At 48.3% G+C, this 18,046-nt stretch overlaps 1 protein-coding gene across 1 annotated transcript in view; it reads left to right on the top strand.

Moving 5' to 3' along the window:
• SYN3 (synapsin III) overlaps positions 1-18,046 on the top strand; it is a 407,670-nt gene that overhangs the window by 12,800 nt on the left and 376,824 nt on the right. Inside the window, exon 2 of the mRNA XM_019728421.2 lies at positions 9,252-9,309. Within this exon, the coding sequence (XP_019583980.2) occupies positions 9,252-9,309 (58 nt within the window). The remainder of the gene's footprint in view (positions 1-9,251; positions 9,310-18,046) is intronic.

Raw genomic sequence — 18,046 nt, 5'->3', positions numbered from 1 at the left:
CTGACTTAGGCAACATGGGGATTTATTGGAAATATGTGGGAGGCTCACAGACTCAAAAGAAAATATGAAGACCTGAGTTTTGGGGCAGTCGGGACCCAGGGCTCCCTCGGAGTCAAGGAGGCAGGAACTGGTGGGGCAGTCACTGGAGAAGTCAGCGCCTGCTCCTTCCCAGCCGGTACCTCTCAGCTCAAGAATCCAATTCCTAGGGAAGGAGAGATCTGGCTGGTTGCACAGTATGTCCTTGGGACGGTCCCACCAAGGCTGTGTGCAAGAGCGAGGCTTGGTTCCATCAGTGCAAATGCAATGGCGGTGCTGTTACTAGAAGTCAGAATGGATGCAGGACTGGCCCCACTGAGATGCCCCCATAGAACTCAATATCTAGAGTGGAGCTCGGGAAACTATTTTTTAAAAATAATGTAGAGCCAAGTTTAGAAAGTGTCGAGTTAGAGGACTTGTTTTATGTGGCTCCCCATCAGTAGAACTGGAACCAGTGGGGCCAACAAAGAGGGAGACGTATTTCAGCTCAATATACAGAATAGAAAAGTCATCCTAAGATCAAGTGGACTGCCGGCAAGGGAGTGAGCTCCCCGTCACTTGTAGGTGTTCAAGCACAGCTGGGCTGGCCGTTTGGGAGGAATAACGCAGAAGAGGCTCAGACTCTAAAGGGGTCAGCCTGTAAAGCCTCAAAGGATTCTGGGACCTGTAGCTTTTCATTTTGTTCTCTCCGACTTTGTGTCTCATTCACTGTTCCTGCTCTTGCCCTGGTTTTTTCCGAGTTCAACAGTGTAGCTTGTGAGTCGTCCCTCCCAAACATGGTTTTCTCGCCCAGGCCCTCTGAATGACCTTCTTTCGAAGGAGTCCCGCCGATGCCCTGGGCTTTCTTAGCAATAGCTCTTCCTGTTCCTACAGACGTCACACTGCCCAGTTACAGCCCTGCCCTGGGGGAGGCAGGTCGCTGGGCACATGCCACCCTCATTACAGACTGTCTCCCCTCCCGGGGCCTGTGGAAGCCTGCCTGGGACGTGTTTCCTGGGCAGGAGGGAGGCTGTCTGTGATGGCAAGACGGAGGGTGGTTGCTTCGTGTCCACTTGCCTCACTTCCCACCCTGGCTGTGCAGGAAGGGCCGGGGTATGTGCTTCCTGAAGATTTGCACGGGGCTAATTGCCGTCTTCAGAATGGAATTAGTTAAATTAGGGGTTGCTTGTGCAGCTGCTCACAAGAGACATGCCAGGCGGTGAGTGAAGGGACAGGTGGTAGGAAAAGGGACAGGCATAGAGAAATACTTCCCCGCTATGAGTAAGACTACAGCTCTATGAAAACTGTATCTGCCATTTGGTTTCCACTTCCGCGAGGTGACAGGGAGCAACGGGCACTGCGGTGGGCATGAGAACTGGGGTCCCCTTTGAAGGCAGTAGCTGGGGTCCACTCAGCCGATTTCTACCATGTGAGAATAAGGGCCTGGTGTTGCCATTACTGATTTTCAAGAGAAGCCAGACATCGGAAGTTTTATATAAATTTTCTATTTTAAAATTAAAAGTATACAATTTAATTCCAATAAAAACAGGACTGTGGACTCTGAGGTGTGCCAGTTGGCAATTTCTGATAAAGAAGACAGGAATCAGGGCAAATATTCAGTCTAGCCCTTCTTCTGAGCCTGTGTCCTTGCTAGATTGTAAGAACCAGGATGTCAGGGGCGGGGGGTTGGTTGTTCAGTGCAATTCCTAGGGACTAGCACAGTGCTGAGCACATGGGGGACCCTGGATGGATAGATGGATGGATGGATGGATGGATGGATGGATGGATGGATGGATAGATGGATGGAAGGAAGGTTGGATGGATGATGAATGGATGATGGAGGGATGAATCAAGAGATAAATGGATGGATGGATGATGGATAGATGGCTGGCTGGCTGGCAGGCTGGCTGGATAAGTGGATGGATGGATGGAGGGAGGGAAGGAAAATAACTTCTCTCAGCCTTCTCCTTCTGTGCCCTCCCCTTCTTACCTTGACAGGCCCCACAGTCCCGTTCTAAAGCGAGCAAGCAGTCAGTATTCCTGTGGCCCTCTTCTTATCCTCCCTGTACCATGTAAACCCCTCTTCTGGAATGATTGCTATCAGTCCCTTGCACCTTGGTATGAATTGCCTCTCGGTGTACTCCCTTCCCATGGGCACTTCCCCAGGTTGGGCTCTTAGTAGCTGGTCATTAAATGTTTGCTGAGGGAAGAGCTTGTCTTTCTACATGTTATCCCTTTTGGGGGAATGAAAGCTGTGGACGTTCAGATATCTAGGAATAAGGGTGACACAGTGTTGTGTCTTTGGAGGGGAGAGGGGTGGGGACTGGGAGACGACATTCTAGCCCTGTCACTGTAGTCACTGTGAGTGGGTGGCTGATGATTTTGTTTACCCTAAAGGCCTGTGCCAGGGAGGTTTCCATCATGCTAGACATGAGGTGGGAGTCCCATTTAGCACAAGGAAGGAACTGTCACCGTCCTCCTCTTGGAGAGAGGAGATGACATGTCACTTCCCAAGGGCACAACTAAGTGACCTCGTCCCTCTACCCATGCAGTTGAAGGATAGGAGAGAGAGGAACATGAAGAGACGATGTCTTGTGTGTCGGGATATCATCGATGGGGGCCTGGGGCAGGCACAGGAATGTGCTTCACTTTACAAATGACATTGGGCTCGGGAAGGTTGATGTTTGTCTGCGGCAGTGCTGGGAAGTACATGGCAGAGTGGGACAGGACCTGGGTCTGTCTCTAATGCTAGCAGTGCCCACCCACCTCGTCACCTGGAGAGGTGAAGTCCTGCCCTAGCGGCCCACAGGTGTGCAACACACTTACTAGCACATTTCGGGCAGCTTCCCAGAGGCCTTCCAATCTGCATTCTCATTTAATCCTCATGACAACCTTATGCGTAGATTTTCCCTACCCCCATTCTACAGATGAGGAAGTAGAGGCTGGTCCAAAATCACGCAGCAGGTGCCAGAGCTGCCAGCTCAAATCTAGACCTTCTGCTTCAATATTATGGCTCATTTTTCCTGCCCATCTAGGAACATGCCCCAGGGCAATTCATCACCCTCTCTGAGTGCCCACAGTACCTGCCCATTCATATGCCCTTCTCTGCTCTCACACATACACACATCCAGGCCCTCTCATATTCCTCTTCGAAACCCTTGGCCCTGGCAAAGAATAGGTACCAAATATTGAGTGGATTGATGGATGAACTGGGCCTCTCACCCTGGTCCTCAGACTGCGTTGGGCTCCTGTGCAGGGGGCTGACCTGGATCCCTGGGCGAAAGCCCTGTGTGGTCATCAACTATTTATGTGTCTCCCCCTCCAGTTATGTAGGAAGCCTCCTGACGCCAAGAACTAAGCTGTTTTCATCCTTATTTCCTTAGAGCCTGCGGGCTCTGGCACATAGTAGATGGTCAATAAAAATGTGTTAAGTGTCTTCCAAAGAAGCCTTCCGAACTAAGTCAGCTCTCCCCACTCCCTTGTCTGTTCTCCATCAGTTTGTGCATTTTGTTCACAGTACTCATCATTTCTTTTTCACTTGGTTAGATTTCTGACTTTTCTAAGAGCATGTTAGCTCCGCCAGAGTGGGAACCATGCCAACGTTTCCCTCCATGCCTCGTAAGGTGCCCAGTCCATACGAGGCTCAGTAAACAGTGGTTAAATGAGACAGTAAATAAATGATGCAAACTGTGACCAGACCTAGCTATAAAAATATTCTCTACTGCTGTCAAACGCCTATGAGGGGACGTTTGTCACATCCTGTGGCTTGGGAGCCTAGTGGGCTTCAGTTCCTTAACGCTACAGATCCCCCTCAGAGGGTCCCTCCCTTTCCTAACTCACTGGAGCCCCCTAATTGCAGGGCGGTACAGAGAGGCTGCCCCATCGTTGGAGGATCCCCTCTGGCAGTGGGAAGGGGCCAGGAGGGTTCGGTATTCTGGGAGTAAGTAACAGCCACACTCGGATCTCCACACGGGACCTCCGTGTTCCAAGGCCCTGCTTTCGCCACACCTCCATCCAGCCCAGCTGCCATGTGACTCTCCTGTCTTGCTAACCGGGAAAGCCCTGCGTGTGCCTGACTTTAGCCCTGTCCTGCGTGGTCCATCATCCGTCTGCCCCTGCTGCTGTCCAGTCCACAAGAGAGCAGCTCACATGTTGCGTCCGAAACAGACAATCTCTCAGTGGAACTGCGTTTCTGCACGCCTCCTCCCCCATCCCTGCCCCAACAGGGGCGGCCTGCGGAAAGATCCCTGTGCCGGAGACAGACCCTTCCTGACCTGACCCCTCCTCCCTGGGGAGGGCATTACCGAGGCCGAGCCACGTTGACTCTCCGTCCCAGAGGGTTTACTGGAAGGGTGCTGCGTGGACACAGGTGGATCCTGTTTGCATTAATTCTCTTCCTTCTGCCTCTGCCACAGCCATGAAAGAACTCAGTACCCGCGCCTCATAAATCTTTCTCTCCCACCACATCCCGCCTCCCCCAGTCGGGATTTCCCACCCCAGGCAGCGCTGGTTTTATAATATTCTCCTTCCTGGTACCTCTGATGTGGCAGTCAAATATGAGACCACCCACAGAGATGGCAGCTTGGTAGAATCAAGAGCTGCCCCCACCCCCTTCCCAAGGCCAGGGGCTTGACTGATTGGCTGGGAGGTTCAGGAAGCTCATTATGAGAATAAACATATTAGGGCATGAGGAAGAGGTCTGCATTAGGGAGACGGAGCCCTTGGCCCAGGGGGATCGTCCACTGTACCTGAGATCAAGCAGCTGGGCAAGTACGGAGGCAGCCACCTCAGCCCCCAAGGCATCTAGAATTCCAGACCCTCCCTACCCTTCCCTGTGCCAGACAGAACTGTTCAGAGGCAGCTCAAGCCTGAATGAGCCCCCGGCAAGGAGGCAGCAGTCTGTGTGGCCGGTCAGGAGACAGCCTTCTGACTGCCGGCCAAGCAGGGGGATGGACCGCCTGACCTTCAGCTCCAGCCTGCGTCTGTCTGCCAGATCCTGCAGTAAAAATCCCAGAGATGGGCATAGCAAGTGTTTTCTCCTGGGAAGGTGAGGCTTTTGAAGGCCAGAGCGACTTGGGTGGTACGGCTGTAGTGCAAAGGGCTATGGGTTCCGGGTTAGAAACAAGTCGAGGGCTGCCAGTCGTGCAGGTTGGACACTGTACAATATGACCCCACATCGTAGGTGGTGGATTTGTAAGTGTTGTTACACCAGTGTACCTGTAGATGGCAGTAATGTGTCTTGAGGACAAGGTACCCTCCAGCCTATCCCTGGAAGACATTATTCATTTACGCAGTCAGCATACATTTGTTAAACATGTGCCTGTGCCCTGGCACTTTGAGCCGGAGACTGGAGATTCAGTGAGCATGGAGACACGGTTTCGGGTTTCCAGGTTCTCACAGACAAGGTGTAGGGGGCAGGGGACAAACAACATGTAATTAGAACACAGAGTGATGTGTATGACACAATAGTTACATACAGCACACTGTGGGAACCCAGCGGAGGGCCACCTAACCCAGCCTCATGAGGGGGGTGCTTTCAAGGCCAGTTTGATAGAGTAGGTGAGGACCTTGGAACATGAGAAACAGGCAGCCCCGCGGAGAAGAGCAGGAAGCCATCCTCAGCTGAGAAAACACGTGTGTGAAGGTTCAGAGGCAGAAAAGTGTAGGATGTATTTAAGAAATCACAGAAAGTTGAGTGGGTCCGTATGGTGGGCGGAAAAGTGGTGGAGAAATGGGCCAGAGGTCAGCAGGGCCCAGACCATGAAGGACTCAGAGGGTCCGGACTGAATCCCCCAAATCTTAAAAGCACGAGATCTAACTCACTGTTGCCACTGAGAGAGGTATTGTGTGACTTTGAACAGGATTTCTCCATCTGGAATATGTGGGAACTGCCTGTGCCCCACCACCTCTCAGGATGACACGTAGGAAGGGTGTGAGGGGCTCGAGACCTTGTCCAATGGCATCTATTTATGATTAACATCATCCATCACTTAGTGCACTGATGGGACAGCTCACAGTGAGGTAAAGTGTAATTCTGTTGTGTCACCTCCACGAGTGGAAGACTATATTTCGTTTGCTTGTGGGTCCCCACTGCACAGCATCCCTAGAGACAGAGTAAACACTCTCTCTACATAGAAAGCGTTCTTCGTTGTTGCTGAGTCTATTTCAGACTCTAGGCTGTGTACTTGGGAGCTTCCTATGTGCCAGGAACTCTTCTAAGTGCTTTCTATGTCTTGCCTCATTTACTCCTCACAGCAACCCTGTGTGGTAGCTACTGTGATTATTCCCACTTCCCAGATGGATGTGGAAACTGAGGCACATGGAGGTTGAGTGAGTTACGACCCAGGGTTGCCTAGCCAGTGAGCGAGGGAGCTGGGCTTACATCCAGTCAGCCTGGCCCTGAGCCCTCTGCACTCTATTGCCTTGTTGCATAGAGGAGCACATTAATTTCTCACCATAACCTTGGCTGGTAGATGTGATTCACCACTTGCCCAATGAAGGAACTATGACCAGAGCAGTTGCGTACCTTGTCTTAGAACACATGGTGAGTGAATAGTAGAGCTAAGACTTTACCCAAGTATGATTTCAAATCCATGCTTTTTCCAGTTTATGAGTCATTGCATTCAATTATGAGTGATCAGTTATCAATCTGACGTCCCAGGCCCACACAATACCTCGGTTAGACCCTTGACGTAAGGCCTGCTCTGGACCTTACTAGCTCTACCCCTCCTGACAGCAAACAAGGGCCCTGCAGTAGGGCCTTGCAAATTTCACCCTTAGGACCGTGCACCCTAGAATTCCCTGTCCAAAGGGACCCAAGGCCTAATTCCAGGTCCATCCTTCCAAAGCATGGCCAAGGGACAGCTGTTAATCGGGCGGGGTGAGACAGTGAAGCGTGGCCATGTGGCCTGGGCCTTCCACGAGCCTGCACAGAAGCCCCAGTGGGGAAGGACAGAGCGGAGGATGGGAGAAGAATTAGAGACGACAATGGGAACCTCCAGTGAGCTGGCAGTCCCCATGCTGTGAGGTTCTGGGTGGAACCCCTAGAGTTCTGAGAAGTCTAAATTCTTCCAGGTCATTATGAAGTTGTATTTATCAAAGAAGGAAGGCAGACATGTCTTATTTAAATGTTTTCTAGCTCCATTTATCAATTTTAAATATTAGTCCTATGATACATAGGCCTCTTTTTGCCCCAGGCTCCACAAAATATTAGAGATGGGCTAATCTCAGTGTCTGGAGTTTGCTAGCACTACCTTTAAGAATTCGTGATAAAATCTACAAACTATGTGAAAAGGTTCCCTTTGTATAAGGCTGATTTTACACACACATTGTCTAAGACCATCCTGGAAGAAAGCAAAATCTTGCTTTCATGTCATACTAACAGCTCCTGTCCCACTAAAATCCTGCCCAGCCCACATCTAAACCTGTGAACACTGTAAGAAAAAGTGGCATTCATATTGGAGCTGTCCATCAGTGATGCGGGCAGTGCTGGGAAAAGGTGAACGCCAGGGGCATCCGCTAAGTGTAGATAGGCTTTGGAAGCAGATAGATTGAAACTTGGTCGGAGAATCTTTAGAAAGGATTCTTTCTTTCACAAATGGAAGGTTGTAAAAAATGGATGGCAATGTCAGTGTTCCAAGGAAAAGAATAAAAGGAGAAACTAAGAAGAAGCTTGTTGGGTGTGCTGATTACAAATTACTGATTAGAACTCAATCATGCGGCCACACCTAGCTGAATGGAGAGTTGGAATATACATTTTTTGGTGCCAATCTATAAATTCTTTTACTGCGGGGTGGGGGGAAGGAGAATGGGTATAACAATCAAAGAGATGTCTCTCTGCCCCAGAGAAGATTTATGGAAACGCTTAACAGTGCTCCGATTACAGCAGGTGACTAACAAGTATTCATTTCACAAACAATCAACAAGAGCAAATGGATACTTGTTACTTTTGCTTTGTGGGAGGACATCTAAAACCAGGAGCGCCCCTAAAACCAGGAGCGCCCCTAAAACCAGGAGCACCCCAACATTCGCCGCTGTTTTCCGGGGTTGAGCAAAAACACAGGTGTGGAATTAGAAGCCAGGACTCAAGAAAAGCATTTAATTTCTCTGGGTTTCAGTTTCCTTGTCTATAGGATGGAAATAATAATACCTACCACGTGGTGGTGGTTGTCAGTGTTAAATGAAAAAGATTCGAGGACAAAGCCTGGAACAGTTTCCGGCACAGAGTAAAGACTCAAATGTTTTTGTTTGGTTTGGTTTTTTCATCTGTCTCTTCAATCATTTATTCACTCGACAAGTATTAATTGAGCTCCTACTGTGTATGAAGTACTCTGGTCGGTGTTGGGAATAGAATGAGGAATATGATAGATGGTTCCTGACTTCGAGGAATTAACTGAGTGATAGTTTAGCGGAAGCGGGCATTAAATGTAGTTACTAATGATAATTTTAATAAGTGCTATGAAAGAAAAATAGAGTATGACAAGAGAATCTGTATGAGAGGTGAAGGAGGTCAAGATTAGGGTGCTTTTGGAGGAAAATGGGCAAATGGATGGATTTGAGAAATACCTAGAATGTAGAATCAGTGGGGATTGGGAGAGAGAAAGAGGTAAGGAGAATGATGTCTGTGTTTCTGCCTTGAGTAATGAGTAGATGGGATGCCATTTACTGATAATGGGAAAACAGAAGGCAGGGGTGTAAAGGAAAAAGGATGGATGGATGGATGGATGGATGGATGGATGGATGGATGGACGGATGGATGGACAGACAAAGGAACAGATAAGATCTGCTTCACTGGACAGATGGACAAAAAGAGAAATGAGTAGAGAAATTGGATAGATCAATTTAATAAGTCCTTTATGGAGCATAGAGGGTGTAACTCAATAAAATAATTCTGTAGTATTTATTTACATAGGATTCTTTATCTCATTTGATCCTTAAAATGACCCTTAGAAATATATCCTGTGGGTATTAATTTCTTCCTTTTCGTGAGGATAAAACGGAGACACAGGGAGGTCAAGCAACTTTCAGAACCAGAGCCTGCGTCTGCAGCCCTCCCTGCCAGTGCTCTTCTCCCTCTCCTGTGCAAGTGCTTATAAATAGTGAGAAACCAGCAGTACGGTAGCAGGAGTTCGGTGGAGAATGTGTGTGGATATACCCCTCTGGGCCTGCAGGAGAAGGGAGAAAGCGAGTAACGCAGTCTCCATCCTCACTCAGAGATTTCTTCCTCTCCTTCGCAGGGCCAAGTATTTCCATGGAAAGAAGGTGAATGGAGAGATTGAGATCCGAGTGGAGCAGGTAGGTTGGAGCGGAACCTTCCGCGCTACCACCCTGACCTTTCTACAGCTGGAGCCGTTCCCAGGAGCACCGTGGTCCCCAATCTTATGTGGCTCTAATGAACCAAGATTACCAAAACATCCTGGCTTACACCTGGGAGTCTCATTCAATTCTAGGATTATTTGGTCCAATGGTTTTCAGGCTTTTTGTTTTAGCAGCAGAACCTTCCTTCAAAGGAAATCTCAAGCAGGAGACCATTCTGTAAACTAGAGACAAGTAGAGCTTCTCTGACAGGAGTGGGCATGGGGAGCCCACAGTCCTGCTCCATCGCGTTCTCACCCCCCCCACCCCCGCCCTGCTGCCCGCCTGCGTCCCCGCCATGGTCCCTGCGTCATGGAACCACTTGGGCTGGGGAGCACGGTGGGTTTGAATCCTGGCTCCCTCATTTTCTAGGGATTGGGCAGGTGACTTAATCTCCCTGTGACCCATTTTCCTTGTATCATTATTGTTGGGGTTAAATTGTTTAAAGCCTCAAAGAAGATTAGACGAACGGGAACTCGCTCAAGGCTAATAGGAAGTCAGTGGCAGAATTAGCACTAGAACCTGTGCTCTCAGATCTAGGGCTCCCCCCTCCAGTCAGCGAACACTTGTTGAGGACCTACTCAGTGCCAGGACTTGTGCTTGGCTGTAGGTGAGCATGTCAGAGCATGATTCTAGGTTCAGATACCAACTAACCATGTGACTTTGGGTGAGTAATACTTAGTGCTCTCTGCAGGTCGGTTTCTTCATGTATACAATTAGGGGAATAATAGCATCAACGCTGTAGGGTAGCTGTGAGCAGCAAATGAGTTAGTCCATGAAAAGGACTTAGAACAGTGCCTGGCACACACCAGCACTTAGTAAACTTCATTTATCATCATCATCATCATCAAAGGCAAACAGTTAACAAGATAGAAAAGGTCGCTGCTATAAGATGAACTCAGAAAAGTGCAATAAAAATAATAATAATAAAGGGGTGTGATTTTTCCAGCACTCTGAGTCTGGTGTGTTGGAGGAACAGAATGCTTTTCTGAGCATCCAATTTGAGCTGGCTTAGTATTAAAACACCTCCCGCTTGAATTCCAGTTTGATCCTGTGGCTTTCAAGTCAGTCCAGTGTCAATGGGTTTTCCTTCCCTGGCTGGGTATTTTTGTTCACTTAACAAATGTTTGTCAAATGTCTACATCCTGACTGCCTTATGCTCTGCTAGCTAGCTAACGTGGGGAACGAAGATAAAGCAGCAGACACTCTGTCTCCAAAAGCTTGTGGTCTAGGAAGGGAGGCAAGGTAAGTCGTCACAGAACCTCAAGACAGGGAGAGCCCAGGAAGGAGGGGTCCACACTTAGCGGCAGGGGCAGCAGAGGCCACTCTAACTGGGGCAGCCAGAAGTGCCTTTGAGGAGAGGGGGGTATTTTAAATGGACCTTGAAGGATGGGGAGGATTTCAACAAGTGGAGATGGCAACATAAAGAGTATATGAGATGGAAGCGGCATGAGCAAAGCTGAGGACACCAGAAGTGCAGGGTGTGGAATGGTGGGGAGTCCAGTTTGCTTGACTCCACAGAAAGACGCGTCATCTTCCCCTGACCATAACCTACTCGTCCTCCCAAGCTTCCTGTCTCAGCGAAGTATGCCATCACCTACCTTCCACCTTCGCCAGGACCCTGCACTGCCTGCTGGATTCCCCCTTCTCCTCCTGCCGCTGTGCCTGTTCACTCACAGCCCCTCTTGGCCTCCTGTATCTGTCCAGTGCGTCCACTTCTCTCCGTCCCCATTGCCTAGATCCTTGGCTGAACCGCCATCAACTGTCATCCAATCTTCCTCATCACCAGACTCCTCACTCCATCTTTTCACTCACTTCCAACTTATTGTTTGTACTATAGCCAGAGTGAGCTTTCCAGGAAAGCAAATCAGATTATTAAACGTGTTAACTTAAAAACCCCTTCCTCAAAGACTCCTTCTCTGAGACCTCCCACCCCGATAGCCCGCAGGTAACCAGGTTATTCCCTTTCACATTACCGCAGCGTTTCCTTCCCAGCCCTTATCTGAGTTTCTAACCACATATCTAGATGTGAGATTACTTGCATGAGGGTAGGGACCGTGGCTGTTTGGCTCTCTCTCTGTCAAGTAGCACAGGGCCTGGCACGTACTGGAACTGAAGCAAATATTTGCAGAATGAATAACTTATAGATTCCATGGATTCCAGGCTGCTTGTCAGTTTCCAAGGGAGATAAATCACTGCTCCTTAATCTCTCCTCAAAAATCTGAGTTTCCCATAAACCAACTGGAAAATGCTCAGTTGCCAGCTTAGCGAGCCCTGTCTCCTTCCATTTGTGCAAACCTCAGAGGCATGTTTTAATATTTATCCTTTTTTCTCAGTGCTGCCCCTGGCTCAATGTGTGGGTACAGAGTCCACGAGCAGGAGCATCAGAGGGAATTGCCCAAAGGGTAACTCGCTCAGGGGCTCTAGGGCCACTCAGCCAGTCTCTGAGGACTACGGTCACACTGGCAAACATTTCACATGGTCCTGATGGCCAGCCATCCCCCTCCATGGAAGCCAGAAGGCAAATTAGCCAAGAGAGCAATTAGCAAGTCATTTGAACACTTTTTTCCCTGGAAGACATACCTTCTTAAACCCCATCTTAGAGTCTGAATCATTTGTCTTTTCCCATCCATCTGGATCAATGGGTGGGTCAATGCATTGCTGTCAACCCCCTAGCAATGTCACGTGCGTCCTCTAGCACTTGGGAGAAGGCTTCGGATGGAAGCCACTGTTTAGTCTGAGCTGGGTTCACATTTTGGAAGTCTGTCTCCCAACTAAGGGCCAAATTAACCAGATAATTGCACTGTCTGGGTTTTGCTGGACAGAGCGAATGAGTTAGTTGTGGTTGGCCGGGAGGCAGCCTCCGCCCCTTCTCTCCACCCTTTCCCCCCAGTTCAAAAACTGCTTGCTTCAGCTCTTGCAGAGCCAGAAATCCAGATACCCTGGGGAGGCCCGTGGGGGGGACTGCATCATGTTGCATCCCATTACCCAGAATGCCCTACTGGCTCTGCAGGGCTTCACAGCAGCGTCCTAGTGGGGCCTGAGGGGTTCCCGCCAGGGTGGTTGGCATGTCAAGTTCCCTTCTGTTTATATTTGAGGCAAAGGGTCTTTTTCTCCACAGGTACAAGTCACCCCTCTGTGGGACTAAGCAATGAGGTTGATGAATGGATTAATATCAAGTAGGCTCAGTTCTGAGAGACTCGCGGACTCGGCATTGGTGGAACAGGCCTTGGATTTCATTCTTCTCTAATGGAAAAAAAAAGGCTAAAATTACCATGGTCCGTCTTTCCTCAGGGTTCATGGAGGTACCAAAGCGTAAGGAACACTAATGCCTTGTTCCGGCAGATGGAGAGAAAGGCCAGAGAAGGTGGAGACCTTGCCCTTGAATCTAATGAAGGAAGCTGGGGAAGCCACAGATTGACACACGAATGCATGTCTTGTGTGATGCTAGAGTAGGGATGGGCTTAGGTAGGTGTGTGTGGTCCTCGAGAAGCCTGATGGCTGGGGTTGTGTTCCTCTGCTGCCCTTTCTGAATTTCCTCCACCTAAATGTCTTCTGGAAGCCAAGGTAGGATTTTTCCCTTAAAATATTTTAAACACTCAAGACCATCGTCTCTATTTTCCCTCATACCCACTTTAACCTTCCATCCGCAGTTCTTCCTGGGGCAACCTTTCTTAGAACGGACCTTAGCTGTAGATGTTGAGTCTAAAGACCATGGGATATTTCAAGAAATAGTTGTCGGCGAGGTAGAGCAATGGAAATTGGATGCTACTGCAGGTTCGTGTATTGGTAACAGATTGGACACTAGCCCTGTTAGGAGATGACTGCGTGGTAGAAACGCACCTCGAGAGGAATGTATCGGATGGCTTGCCAAAGAGCTCCGCCCGTGCCTTTCGTCTGCTCTTCCTTCTTGCCAGTGACTTACAGAATTACCTTTGCTGATGACTTGAAGCTGGATGGGGGAGAGAATGTACTGGATTACATGTGATACAATCACATCAAAAGGGGATATGGTAGAAAGTCCTGGTCCAAAATTCAGCTGAAGAGGAGCAGGATTGGAGAGACTTAGTTTGTTAAAATGAAAAAAAAAAAAGACCTAAGATTTGAGTTGAGCAAATAGTTAACGTTTGTGGGAGGAAGTGTGGTGTAAGGGTTAAGATAGTGGCTCCAGAGTAAGATAACGAGAGAGACTCTCAGCGCCACCGTCTTTAGGCGGCATTGACTTTCCACTTATAACATCTCTAAGTATCAGTTTACTCTTCGGCAAGATGAGGATAACGGCTCCTCCCCGTAGAGGGATTGTGCAGGTTAACTGAGTTTGTGTGCACGATATGCTTCGCGCAGTTCCAGGCTCAGAGATTAAGTGCGCGATAAACTATAGTTATGGTTGTTAATCCCCTCAAACCTGATGCCACTTCAGGCTGTATTATCAAAGTACAACATTTAGCATACAGGAAGGTGATGGTTCTCTCACACACGCACACGCTAGTCGGACTCTCCCGAGAGACCCAGTTGCAGTGTCACACTGTAAGGGCGTAATAGCAACCTGGAATGCCTTCTGAAGAGAGTGGTTAGAGAGGAGAGTGACATCTGTGAGCAAAAAGGATCAGCGTAAGGAACTCTAGATGTTTAGTCCAAAACAAGAGAGGTATTTGATAGGACCCAGTGTACTCTTTGCACATAGCTGCCTCCTGACTGCATAATTGAAAACAGTAGCAGCTGCCATATGCGAATGTCGAACACTTACAAGATAAGAATACTTTATTGTTGGGATGGGCACGAGCGTTGCCTTCTTCTCATGGAAACGGAGGCTCAGAGGGAGTACGTGATTGCCTGATGTATGACTGGCAGGAGCCTGTTTTCGAACCCCCTGTCTTACCCGCTGCAGTTTTCTGCTGTTGTTGAAGACCGAGAACAATGACCAAATGTATTGCTTAAATCCCTTTACATGCATGTTCTTATTTCAGCCTCACCACACCCCTTTGATGGGTGCTATGCCTCTCCCCATAGCAGAGAAGAAACTGAGGCTCAGAAAGGTGGAACGCTCTGCTTGAAACGCGTCGTAGAGGAGGGGTTTGAACCCAGGTTTCATCTGCACATCTGCTAACACCACCCTATGTTGTTTCACTGGGACTGGCGTTCAGGCTAATGGTACAATCCCACGAGAAGACGGATTTCACCTGGATATAAACAAAACTGTTAAGCAGTGCTGACTAATGACGGATGGGCCGTCCCCTTTGGTAGGGAGGGAGTCCCCTGTGCTGGAAATGCTGCAGCAGAAACTGGATGGTTAGTTTGGGGAATATTTCATAGGAAATTTATGTAGCTAGTAGGAAATAACTTTGTGTTCTTTTGTTTAGTTTTTTGGTAAAGGTAATCTATTCGCACAGTCCAAAATTGAAAAGGTGAAAAATGGTATCTGGTGAAAAGTCTGCCCCCAACCCTGCCCCCACCAGTATAGTTAGGAGCTCACTGAACCATTATCACTATTCCTTGGACAACTTCCAGAGAGAGTTTTAAATGCAGTGATCAAATACACATAGATGTTTATTTTCCTTTGCTTTTCATAAGTAGTACTTGGTCAGAAAATCATAAACCATTGTAGGTATTTCAGAGGAGGATTTAATAAGGAGGATTGATCTCCAATGGGTCGAAAGGCGGCATCACATTACCCAGAGCCACAGCAGTCCTACATTTACTGTTGTCACTGCCACTGCTGCTGTGGGAACGGTCACCATTGCCAGTGGAGATCCAGGAGCCTGCATTCCCACGGGTGCTACAGTTTCTGCTGTTGCTGTTGGTGAAACTTCCACAGCTACCACCCGAAGCAGAATGGTCGCTACCATCTTCCTAACTTCAACTCTTGCATGGAGGCCTCCCCTGGGTAGAAACAAACCTGGAACCATGTGGCAAAAGAATCTGGGAAGTGTAGCTGTAGGCTTTCGGCCCCCACAGTGCGGGAGGGAATACAGAAGGGTGTGTGTGGGGCTGGGTGACACAGCCCGTCCCCTTAGCTGCTCCACATCCAGACATCCCCGTCTTCTTAGCCATACACCCAGCTTCCTGACTTTTCACTTCATAGATCTGGGAGTTTATTCTATGAGAGTATGTGCAGGGCTGCCTCATTCTTATCAGTGATGGCCTAGGGTGCTGTCATGGATATGCCATCGTTTATTTTCCATAATTTTGCTATTAGGAATGATGCCAAACCTATGTGATTTCAAACGTTTGTTTGTGTAGCCATAGGATTGCGTCCTAAAAACACAACTGGTTCCCAAAGCATTGCAGGTAGTGAGTGCTTTCACGCACTTTGAGGAATGAAGGACGTCCTCCTCGCTGCTGGAATTGCTACCAGCAGACAGCCATCAGCTGTCAGCTCTCTTTCGGAAGTGCCTCACTCAGGTGAGGAGACCTGCCTTGTCTAAGGTCCTGTCTCTTTCCTGGGAGCAGCTGCATCAATAACTGGCTGGTACAGGCTATAAAGACCTAACCCCTTGACCCTAATTTGGGACTACCCTGAAGGGCCTCGCCAGCTTCAGAACTCTTTGTGGAGTTGGCAAAGACCTCTCCTGAGATGGCATTGCACCCCCACTTCTCCTCTAACCAGTTCTTCTTTCCTTCCGGTGGCGGTGATTCCCCGAGCACTCCCTAAGCAGCCTCCCACAGGCTACTGTCCATCTCAGAGTCTACCTCCCAAGACATTTATGATTCTGGTATGTTCTGACACATTAGCCTCTGTACGGTTGCATAGATGATCTATGAGAGCCTGCTTGCTGGTCTGGATTTCCCGGACTCTTCACATGCGTGGTTCTGGAGTCCATGCCGCACAGAATGCTCGCCTGGTTCCAGCCCAGACGACAATGGCTGAACTCTGAAGTGCTCCATAACTTGCTCTTCCTATGTGACCTCCTTGTGTTTGAAATTCACCAGAGCTTGGCGTTTCTCTGCAGGGCTGAGTCCGACAGAACTCGACCCGCTCTGATCCACTAAGCCTTGTTTTGTTAACACAATCCTGCAAGATTTATTTGTTTGGCTTGGCTTCCCCTGACCTCAGACGTTCTGTTTTGTATTATTTTTAAAAGCGTGCAGGTCTCCATGGAAGCCTTTTTCTTTTCAAATCTAAGAACCAGCTGGGGAAAAAAAAAAAAAAGCAGGTGGGACAGTAGGGCGGATTAGCTGAAACATAACTCATTAGAGGAGCAAGTGTGTCTCTCAACTATGGCAGTGATTAATGTGGGTTTATCACCATCCTGGATCTATTTTTAGGCTCACACCAATTTAAGAAGACAATACAGAAGCAATGGTGATGGTGATGGTAGTAAACTTTTATCAAACATTTATCGTGTGCTAGGTGCCATGTCAAGTGAGTCCCATGTGTTAACTCATTTCACCCTCACGATATGCCCGTTACTGAGGAAACTGAGGCTCAGCGAGCTTAAATGAATTGCCAAGGCTGGGTCACACAGTAGTAAGAATGCGAGGAAGCTGGAATTTGAACCCAGGTTCAGCTGACTCCAGGGTCCTGATTCGTAACTGAGTAGATCTATTAGAGTGTATGTTGGGTCTTGAATTTGTGTGCATCGAGCTTTTGCCTTCTCCCTGTCCTTGGGTTCCTTGAGTACGTAATCCCACTGTCCCTTCCCATCGCACCCTGCTCTTTTGATCTCCTGGAGAAATTACAAATTCTTATGAGCTATTCTTCCAGCAAAAGATTCCTCCTTTCCTGACCAGCCCTATTGGCTCTCCCTCATCATTTGATGTTTCTGGCTTATTGCTGCGTAATTCCCCTGTTAACCATTCTGTTTGTTCTTTGTTTTCCCTTAAGAGTGACTGTTTACTATTCATCTTTAAGTGTAACTCTGTGTCTTCAGACTACATGAATAGTATAATAGTTCAGACTCTGGAGCCAGACCACCTGGGTTTGAATTCTTGGCTCTGCCACTTCCTGAGTGACCTAGAGCAAATAATTTGACTTCTCTGTGCCTCAGTTTGCTCGTGTATAAAATTAACATAATAACAGTCATAATAAGTACTTACAGAGTTGGTGTGAGATTGAAATAAAATACCGCATGTGAAGCACTCAAAGTGGATCCTAGGATACAGAAAGAGCTTGATACGTGTTACAGCTGTTTTTCTGACCGCTTCACATCATTGAACACCGTAGTTTCTAGGTGTCAGTCTCTGGGATTATTCAGAAATGGGAACGATATAAGCCATGTTCTAAAGAAATGTGCTGTTTAGTTGGGGGATAAGAAACAGAAACAGTTCATGTTTTTGTGTATTTTTTAATTTCCATATATGCCCCATCATATTTCCCATTGACGCATGGCACTCTCTAGGACCTGGCATAAACTGCTAACTTTTCCTTGAGAGCAGACGCACAGGTCCTGGGTTCAGTGTTTTTGAGTGAGTGTGTCATTGAAGGTGGAGCCAGAAAGGGACCTTGAGGATCATTAATCCAACCTCCTGGTTGAAAGGCTGAGAAGTTCAGAGAGGGGAAGTGACGAGCACCCAGCACACACCTCAAAGTATTGCTGGAATCCAAGGTGTGGAGAACGCAGGCTCCCGTCTCTCATGTCTTTGCTTTTCCTACAACGTCTCCCCAACATTATTATGTCTTCCTGTTTTAAGCCATTAGTCCCTTCTGATGGTTTTAATAGCAAACAAATGAACCGAA

The sequence above is a fragment of the Rhinolophus sinicus genome, linkage group LG02, assembly GCF_036562045.2.
Source record: "Rhinolophus sinicus isolate RSC01 linkage group LG02, ASM3656204v1, whole genome shotgun sequence".
Classification (NCBI taxonomy): Eukaryota; Metazoa; Chordata; class Mammalia; order Chiroptera; family Rhinolophidae; genus Rhinolophus; species Rhinolophus sinicus.
This window is presented reverse-complemented; position numbering and strand designations above follow the sequence as displayed.